The sequence below is a fragment of the Limanda limanda genome, chromosome 8 (assembly GCF_963576545.1).
Source record: "Limanda limanda chromosome 8, fLimLim1.1, whole genome shotgun sequence".
Lineage (NCBI taxonomy): Eukaryota > Metazoa > Chordata > Actinopteri > Pleuronectiformes > Pleuronectidae > Limanda > Limanda limanda.
Window position 1 is genome coordinate 29,095,878 of NC_083643.1, and position 10,177 is coordinate 29,106,054.

General features: G+C 39.9%; 1 protein-coding gene across 1 annotated transcript in view; it reads left to right on the forward strand.

Moving 5' to 3' along the window:
• The first annotated feature begins 190 nt into the window (after positions 1-190).
• carmil2 (capping protein regulator and myosin 1 linker 2) overlaps positions 191-10,177 on the forward strand; it is a 51,794-nt gene continuing 41,807 nt past the window's right edge. The window contains exons 1-11 of the mRNA XM_061077299.1: positions 191-218; positions 1,874-1,977; positions 3,993-4,043; positions 4,388-4,447; positions 4,533-4,654; positions 5,807-5,904; positions 6,194-6,264; positions 6,418-6,491; positions 6,582-6,657; positions 7,850-7,938; positions 8,528-8,622. Coding sequence (XP_060933282.1) covers positions 191-218; positions 1,874-1,977; positions 3,993-4,043; positions 4,388-4,447; positions 4,533-4,654; positions 5,807-5,904; positions 6,194-6,264; positions 6,418-6,491; positions 6,582-6,657; positions 7,850-7,938; positions 8,528-8,622 — 868 coding nt within the window. The remainder of the gene's footprint in view (positions 219-1,873; positions 1,978-3,992; positions 4,044-4,387; positions 4,448-4,532; positions 4,655-5,806; positions 5,905-6,193; positions 6,265-6,417; positions 6,492-6,581; positions 6,658-7,849; positions 7,939-8,527; positions 8,623-10,177) is intronic.

Genomic DNA, 10,177 nt, shown 5'->3' on the forward strand with positions numbered 1-10,177 from the left:
CAACCAGACTGGTGATTTCCACAGTGTGGGAGGTTAGACTAAGTAACTGCCTGCTCTGGCTTTTCTACCTTCACTGCTATGGTGACGCACAACTAGGAACAGGATGTGTGTGTATGGGTGGATTGGTACAGAGGTTGATCACAGATGGATGTTTGTGAGTTGATACCAGTGTTTTACTGAAGACTACAGGATGGACTCCATCTCTCAGAGCCTGCAAGGTAAGATTAACCAGCTCTATTATCTTAGTTAGAAAATAGAATGGAAAAGCCAAAGTGCCACAAACGATTCTGTATTGGTAAATATTCTCCTTCCTTAAACTTTTAATGTTCAGTTTGTGCTGAAACGGTTTTACAGGGGTTTGTCTCAGCCAGCCTATTTATATCAGTAAAAGAAGGCTTTATATTGGAAGAATCTTCTTGTTTTGTAGTTTATGATCTTGAACTTGCAGACACTTTTTAAACATTACAAGTTTAATGGCAAAAACAACAATGAGAAAAGTTCACAGAACTATGGAAAATCTTTTGAAACGGAGGTGAGATTGTGTAATCAGATGTGAAATAAATGTGTGAATAGCTCATGCTGCATTACATTTGCAGCATCAGAGACAGAGCATGGTTAACAACCCCCAGTTGATCTGGTTTCACAGTCTCCTGGTCTGAATACGTGAGCCTGTTGTTCTTGTAATCTGACGTTTGCTGCTGAGGCTTTTCTGATAACAGATCAACATTTGTTTGTTCAGAATGTGTTTGCTCGGGTCAAAAGATGATGGACTGACGAAGGACTTAACATTACTGTCTGTTTTGATGCTGATAGAAAATTAATATGGTCCAGAGAACTTGTCTTGGCTATAATCAGTGTGTGCACAGCAGAGATCAGCCATTTTACCTCTGACTGGGGAAACCGGAGGGTGGATTGGTCTAATGTGCTCTCCAATGATGTTTGGATTCCTACTGTCCTTATGACTACGGTCTGTGTAATACTTTGCTTTGTAAGATAAAAGATATTAGTTTTTTAAATTTGGTTGATGCATCAACACTGAGTTGGCTGTTTACTTAGTAAACATACAAATTAGCGAGTTATCTTGAGGAGGCCCAAGAGAAGAGAGAAAAAGATCTCTCAATGGAGTCAGTTTATGTATATTATGCATATATTCTGTACGTGATAAGTTTGGGGTTTATTTTCTAGTTTACCCTTGTTTTTTATATGTACTAACAGAATCTTTATAACAGAGTTTGGAAATGAAGTGCCAAATGTATCAGCATGACATAGAAATAAAGTATATGTAGCTAATATATGTATGAGCATATATAAGGTGGGTGGATAGGATGTGTTTATTAGTGTTCAGTATTTATCAGTTATAATAAAAACCTATTTAAAATACTGTCATGTATTCTTTGTTTTAACAGCAGCCTCCTCTCAGTGTCAGAAAGAAGAGTTTGAGTTCTTACAATACATCCTATTCAAATGTAAAAAAACATGCTAAATACATAATGACTCAAATTAGCATTACAGGTTATAGATAGAATTATAACATAGCATTTAAGACAAAAGTCAACTGAATGAATTCAGTGTATATCAGAAACATGTGAACAAAACAAACAGTGTTCATCATGACACTGTTGTTTTTCAGCTCCTTGTTTTCCTTTCGTGTCATTAAAGGCCAACATGTGGAGTGATCACATGAACTGTAACACGTCAGGACTGTGTTGTCTAAACCCACTTATTTTAAACAGATGGTAAAATCTGAGCACCCCCCCCCCAGTAAATATGGCTGTCATAGCGGTGTTCATTGGAATGATGAAGGTTCAGCAGTAGTCATCACGACAGATAGAGTTCAGGTGACAGTGCTCCTGTCTGTGCTCCTTGTAAACAGATCAGATCTCAGAGCTGCTGAAGCCTCACAGAGTCTGTCTGGTGATGCCTGTTGTTCTGAACAACTCCACTCAGACATGTGGGAGATCGTCCGACACGTTTGTGGTGAGTCACGAGTAATGAATGTTACATTTATGATTTTTTACTGGGGATGGAAACCAGGTATCTGTGTCATCATGACAGGTTGAATTCTGGTTTGGATCAAACCAGCATCACTGGTGAAAGTGTTCACTCATGAAACAGCTTTCCTTCTCTCCCTGTCTACTTTTTTGTGTTCAGTGCGTAAGGTTATGTATTATGAGCCGGTCCTGTTTAACCAGTGTTGTAGCTCCCTGCGTATGACTTACAGTTTTTCTCGATTGCTTAAGCACGATTTTCAAAACAGGGCCCGGTGTTTCAAAACACTACACACAATTAGCACAACCACACACCCAATCAGCAGAACACCTCAGATCCTTTGCAAAATGAAACACTCTTGTAAATACTATACACTAATTTATCAAAACCATATTTTTTTACCATATGAAACACATACGCTTCATATGATTGAATTCAGTTTAAGCCAATTACACACTGCTGTTGCTAACCTAAAACACTTTTAGAAATTCCAGTTCTCAGTGATTAGAGTCCTGTAAGTGAGGTACACAGAGAAAGTGCAAATATACAATGAATTCACCAAACTCTACACAACACCAATGCTGCAGTCTCATGAAAATAGAATTTGATTCTCTCCATATACCCAAATCAGTCAACATGTCAACATGGAGAATCACAACAAAACACATCCCAGTTTTCATGCTACTACAGCAGTGTGCATAACACTGTAAGCTCAGCAAATATCAGACAAGCAGAAAATTCTGTATCCAGTTCAGGTTTCAATGAGGGGTACCTGAACCTGGGGCCGGAAATCGTAAACCCTCCACCGCCATGCCGAGAAAAACTCTTTGATTGGGTTTAGAAACGGAGAGTTTGGTGGAAGGTACAGTACTGTAAACTGTGGATGGTGTTGAAACCAGTTCTGGACCAGAACAGAGAGGTGGAATGACACATTGTCCCAGATGACAATGTATTGCATCTGGAGCATGTGGTTTACTGCTGTGACGATATGTTGTGCAATTGGTCCAAAAATGTGAGAATGTGAGGTGTGTTGTAAAGGCCCTTATTGGCGTGACGGAGGAGGACCCCATTCTGTGTAATCGCAGCGCAAAGGGACATTGATTATAGCCCCGTAGCCAATGGTATTTCTGCCTCTCCTTGTGCTTTTGTCAGGTTGAACCCTGCCTCATCTATATATATGAATTCATGCAGGATTTCCTCAGCATCCATCTGTAAAACTCTCCGAAATACAGTGAAAGACAAGATTGTGTAGTTCAGCATAGGTCTGGTATACAGTACATTTACATGATAAAGGTTACGTGTGCAGTATGCAACATCACAGTGCTAAAGTGAACAATACATCCTTCCACATACTCATGCTGCACCCTTCTCCTCCTCCGTGGATTCCCCCTTTCACACTCACTCTTCTTCTTTTTTGTGCACAAGCTCCATTTTGGTTGAAGACAGGTGAACTCAGCTGCTGCTTTTGTATAGTGCTTAAACCGGATTGGTGTGTCTACAATTAAGCATTCATGTGTTTAAACACCTGATGGCCGTGTTTAACCAATTGGCTCATAGGGTGGTCATTTGACAGTCAGTGCTTAGGAATTGCAAGGAAGTGACATCTTCATATACTTCTGTGTCTAATGTATACAAGTGTGTTTAGTGTTTTGCAAATCACTGTGTGTATTGTTTTGCAAAAAGTGTGAAGCTGACATTGTGCTTATAGTGGTGCAGATCTGGGCTCATGTTATGCCCATTAAGTGTAAGGTTTTGATAATTATGTAATACTTTTGATTTTAGTGTTTAAGCAATCGAAAAAAACTGTTACTGTGAATCTGGTTTATGGTCTTTTGTTCAACTTGAAGCCCTGTGTCAAATCTCATTCTAAAACCTGACGTCACTACAAATTAAATAGCAATCCTGGTACAATACAGTAGATCAAATGTTGGGGGAGCTCAAGGTCCATCCCATCCCATAACTACTGCTGTGTCTCTTTCTCTCCAAACCTGTCTCTGTTACAGGTGCTGAGTCTGTGGAGAGGTTACCTGGTCGTGAACAAGCAGCCTGTCAGGGTAAATCACAACTTAAAACATCCGTAATGAGGCAAGCTAACTGTTAGGAAGCAAACTATCATGACTTGAAAGAGTGTTGTTGCAGGGAGGTAAAGGCAAAGAGGGCAGATAATGTTAAGCCCCACAAATTTCTAGCCTCACTCAATATATACAGTTCATCCAGAGCATTTTGTTATGTTAAAGGCTCATGGCTAAATCCTTGTGCTGAATGAATTTCCCTCATCAAACCAATGATTTGACAAATGTGTGTGTGTGTGTGTGTGTGTGTGTGTGTGTGTGTGTGTGTGTGTGTGTGTGTGTGTGTGTGTGTGTGTGTGTATGTGTCTGTATGTGTATGTGTACAGGTGGAGAGCACTTTCAGCTACATGGAGGTTTGCTCCATCCACATTCACGATCTCACAAAGGTACAAGTGAAGCTCAAAATAAACAAGTGTTTTTACTGACAATAAAATACTAAAACACAGAACATATGTACTGTGTGTGTTCCAGATTGTGTTGGAGACAGACAGGCAGACTCTGTCTTTCAGCGTATGGCATGTTGAGGATCTTGAAGCCATGGTCGCTCACATGACTGTTTCACTGAAGAGGATCTTCCCTGATTCATCCCCAGGGTGGGTCTCGCTCCACAACCTGAATGCACAGTAACGAGTACATAATCTCCAACCGGAATCTGAATTGATATACTGTATCCCACTGTTGGGTCCTTATATAGTCTGAAAAATACCAAACTGTTTACTGAAAATGTCAACATTAAACACAGTCTACAGACAGTGACTGCACCCATTTGGTGAAAGATGATGGAGAGCACTGTTTAACACATTGTTCCATGTGTGTAGACGTTACCCATAAATATTAAAGATCTGGTGACTATGAGCATAGGATTCACATCAACCATCGAAGGAGTCCTGTGAGTTATGTTAAATACATGAATACTCATGTATTCTGGTACAACCTTTGAGCTGTGTGCATCTCAAAACATGAAGACATGAAATGACCACAGCACACATACGCTCACATGGACAAAACTTATTGAACAATTCCACAGTCCACTCTCAGGACAAAAGTTTAATTAGCAATGCTGCTTGACACATGATGGATTTCCATGTACAAAATCAGTTTCCGTTAGGATGAGTTGTATAAGGACTGACTTTCCAACAGATAGATAATCATCAGGACAAAGTTTCAGTTTGTCCAGTTTATTACCAAATATCAACAAAATCACAACTGTTTGCTGTCCTGGCTCCTAAATGGTGGAACGAGCTCCCCAATGACATCAGGACAGCAGATAGTCTACACATCTCACTTCACAAACTACTAACATATATCTTCTGACTTTACCGATTTAGTAGCACTTAAATGGCACTTACCTACAGCACTTTGTAGTTTGGCTTTCTTGAAGAAAAATTTTACTTTCTTGATTCTTGTGGTTCTGGGTTTGTACCCTCATGGTTGAATGCACTTATTGTAAGTCGCTTTAGATAAAAGCGTCAGCTAAATGAAAGGTAATGCAATGTAATGTAAAATATCTGCAAAACTATAGACATTGTGTTTTAGTGCACAGGGCTAATGAGCAAATGTTACCATGGGTGAACATTGATAACATTATAAATCTGCATGTTAGCATTTTCCTGCATGCTTGTTAACACGATGATGTAAGCATTTAACTTAAAGCACTATCTGTAGCACATCCTCACAGAGCTGCTAGTATTGCTGTTATACAGTCAGTGATACACACAGTGTGTTTCCTGCCCTTCACTCCTCAGAAAGCTATTAAAGACGATTCCTGCAGATCTCCAGCAGAGACTCATCACATTGACTGCTGCGATAGAGGAGCAGATGAACAGTCAGCCTGGCTGCTGTGGTATGAACTTTTCATTTTAAAGTGTATGAGGTCACATGTGAGGTTGAGATATTTGTTAACTTTAGCCTGTGCATCTTGTAGAACTGTTGCTTTGGGCATTTCAAGTTGCAAATGCTTTTTTGGACCACAAGGTCTTTTTTCACACAGTCTGATGCTCCTATAGATTGTTCATTATATATCTCATCAGGTCCTCACAGTTTAGTTGAATGAATGTTTGAATCAAAAGGGAAAGTTTCTGTTCTCTTCGCACAGATGATGATGAGTGTGTGTTTCAATGTGTGTTCCTCAGGAGGATTCTCTGATACCTATGCTGCTCTATGTGATTTCAATGAGATGCCATTTATAGAGGAGATTCAGTGGGTATGTCACTGCTGTATTCATACTAATAATTTTCATAAATGTAAAAATGCAACACATGCTACTTAAATGTGCTGTTTGCTTGTTTAATAGAATTATTCAGGGACCTTTTAAAGCTTGTTAGTCCCTGTGTATAATGGCTATCTGCTTTGGCAGGATGTTGACAACATCTACTCCACCCACAACTGGAGACAGTTCAACCTGCACGACTTCAGCCACTTAGACAGCAGGTGAGATCTAACTGTCTCATCCAATCTTACTTCACCTCATTCACATACTCTGTTTAAATCCCCCTGGTTTCTCCTTTCCTCTGCTCTCAGAGATTTGGCATTAGCAGTAGCAGCTCTGTCCTTCAACCACTGGTTTACCAAGATCTACTGCAAAGATCTCAAGATGGTAAACTCTCTTCTGTTTTTAGATATCTATGAAAAGATGTGAATTCTTGAATCAAGGCTTTTTAGAGGATTTCGTGCAAAGCATGTAGATAAGTCCATGCTTAATTCATGCAACCCAATCAGGAGGGTGGAGGCTAAAATTGTTTCACATGTACTAATCCCCTATCTGTGTGTGGTCAAATGACCAACAACCAATAAACACTTTTACTGCCTCCTGTCCTCACTCTTCCGTCATCTGGCTGTGAACCAGAGCCAATATCATCTATAGGAAAGAGTTACAAAACGAAGGTCTCTTGGCCAAACGCAGCAAAAGTGAGTTCAGTTTCAACACACATCAAGGCGCTTCACAGTAGAGCTCTGAAATGTTTAGTGGCAATTACAATGACGTAAAGTTTGTCTGAATTTAGAAGTTAGAAGTTCTTGGTCATCCAAGCCTTGATGTTTTTGAGACATTCCTAAAGTTGAACTAAGTGACTAAATTCATCAGTCTTCATAGATATATACAATTGGGCGTCATCTGGGCAACAATGGAAGTGTATGTGGTGCTTTCTGATGATGTTGCCTAAGGAAGCATATATAATATATATATAATAACTCCATGAGTAACTTGTGTGTGCATGGAAGATGGTAAATGGTAAATGTTCTAGTCTTGATGACCACTCAAAGCGATTTAAACCAGCCTAATGCTGTTCTTTCAATCCCTACATGTTGTTCCAGTCTCTGTCAAAGAATCTTATGATCTATGGTTTTTCCAGGATTTGTAAATGAAGGGTAGGTCTGATATGGGTCTATAATTAGCTAAAACTTCTTTAACAGGAGTGGGCTTTTTAAGCAGCGGTTTTGTTACAGCTACCTTATAAGCTTGTGGTATGTAGCCGGTTAACAAAGACATATTAATCTGATATAAATGTCTGAACATATTTTTTCATTCAGTTCACAACCAGTTTACTCTCATTTCACATTAAGAGCACACAATCCGGACAAAGTAGTGCCATTACCGTGTGTTCTCCTGCACTTTGAAGAATTTGACATCTAAAAAATGCCGCCCCAGGGAGCCTGAGGAACTTATTGTGACTCTTTGGGAGATGCATTACCAGATTTGTCAGCACTGATGAGAGAAAAGGGCATAGACATTTACATTGAATGGACATGTGTTTGAGATTTTGTCTTGCTCTCTGTCTTTGTGCCTTCAGTCAGTAGATGTCCAGAAGCAGCTGACTTTCCTGCTCTCCAGGTCTCCCAGTGTGGAGGAGCTCTCACTGGAGGCCAGTGGACTCAAACTGTGAGTTTGTGCATGACAACAATGTAAACAAACACTTCCATCAACAAGAGTAGAGGATGTTAGAGTTAGATGTTTCACATCTTCAGGGATGCTGCACAGAGATTCAAAGTTAAAGTTGCTAACTGGTTGTACTGGTTTGGATGGCCTGATTAATAATAATGGGGATGAAATTACACTTTAACGGAGGGCCCTCAGTACTACCGCAAATACATGTCATTCACCTGCTATCTGTAACTTCCCATCAAAAGTCCACTCTTGATAAAGGTTCAGGACTTACAGTACAAAGTGAAGTTTGGACATGTTATTCCAGTTAGGATGCAGTCATCCCTCTGACAAGTTTTACAATCTCTAACTATGGTGTCCTTTTGTAAGATTTGCAGTAATTCTCTCTGATGTGGCAGATATTTCTGGGTAACAATCTGATGTTGTCTGTGAACTGATGATATGACTGTGCACATTGACAGACCAAGAAACACACCACAGGGTTGATTATAAAGAAACACTGTTAGTCCAAAGAGTCTGTCTAATTTAAAGTGTACTTTTTAGGCAATGATGAAAATTGAGAAAGATCTTTTTTATTCTGCCGCAGTGACTTTGCAGTCAAAATGGCCGCTGCCCTGCGTGAACACGCCTGCTCTACCCTGCATTCCATCAACCTCTCAGACAATCCAATCGAAGACAAAGGTGGGCTCATTATATATCACATCTGGTAGTAGCATGGTATCAGAATAGAGCGCAATGCACAATGCACTCTCTGTGGGAGGCCTCTATTTTCTTTGACTCATTCTCTTGGAATGGGGTGAAATCATGTGATTATGTTGCCAGGTTTTGCTTGGGTTGCAAGTACAGTAAGAACTTGAGTAAAGTTCAAATTTCAACAGCAGCACAGGCAGCACCTGTTCGGATGTCAGGATGGAGGAGAGAATGAGCACTGTGGTGTGCAATCACTCTGTTCTGTATAATCTAATGTTATCTACTAACCAGGACACAAACTGGAGAAACCAAGCGTGAAGAGACGAGGCAGCTGGTGAAATAAGCTTACCTCAGTGTGTGTCTCAAGCAAGAAACTGCGATTGTTTGTTGTTTTGATGATTGCTCCAGCACCAGACGTCAGAAACGGACACAATCAAGTACTGAAACAGCATGTATGTGTGAGTCAGCAAGTGAAGCTTTGTCAGCCAGTGAAACGGCCTGCTGTACTGTTTAACTGGAAGGTCTTCATCTTGAGCTTCAAGCATGCAGCTATGGGTCAGTTCACTAAAATTACAAAAAAAGTGAAAAAAGACTACATGTAATCAATTTAAGGAATGCCATGCAGTTATTCTGAAGTTATAAGTTTGATACAGTTCTCGAAAGACAGTGTTGATCAAATGTTTCTGAAACCCTTTCTCTTTTCTTATTTATTGAAATACTTTTCATGTCCCAATAGCCATCATTAAGTAAAGCACAAAAAAACAAAGAACAGAAGTAATGCCGGTGTCTTTGGCACTCGCAGGACTGTAATAAACTTGAGCCTTCATTCGAACTGAAGGAAATGATTGGCTGGTGTATTTGTCTGTTACTAACCAACCTTTCTGCCTCTCACTGTGTATGAGTCTTCACAATCCGGACAGCAGACATACACTGTTGAAGCAGGCAATCGCCAGGAGTTAGTGAGGGGGTCAAAGAGCATTCGGCTTCCATCAGCTGTTAGTCAGTGCACGTTCCTGTGTTTTGGGGGCGTAGCTCTGACGAGAAGGCTGACGGAAGGGGTTGGGATGTATCAGTTGGATGTTTTCAAAGTGTAGCCTGCTCTTGATAGCTTTGCAGGCCTACCAGCTCTCATAGACTGTGGCAGAGGAAAGTTTGCTCAGAGTAGTTCCCTGACCTCTGAAGCAGGAATCAGAAGTAGAGAGACATCACTTCTGCTGCAGGTCCAGATAAACAGAGAGTGATAATATAACAGATGCACCATTAATACATCATTGCTGCTGTACAATTAATATCTGCTACATTAACATCAATAAATAAAGTACACTCATTTTAGTGGTGAATCCATATTATGTTAAATCGGTTTTGCTATTTGAATAAATACAAAGTGTCTTCTACAACATTCAGTACATTTAATCAAGGCTCCTTTTCTATTTGAGCTGATTTGTTATCTTCAATTCCATGAACCATAATAAGGATTTTTAATAGGAGTCTGTTTTAAAGTGTTTCTTTGATATTTAGTCTTGATGCGTTTGAAGTTTTTGATCAG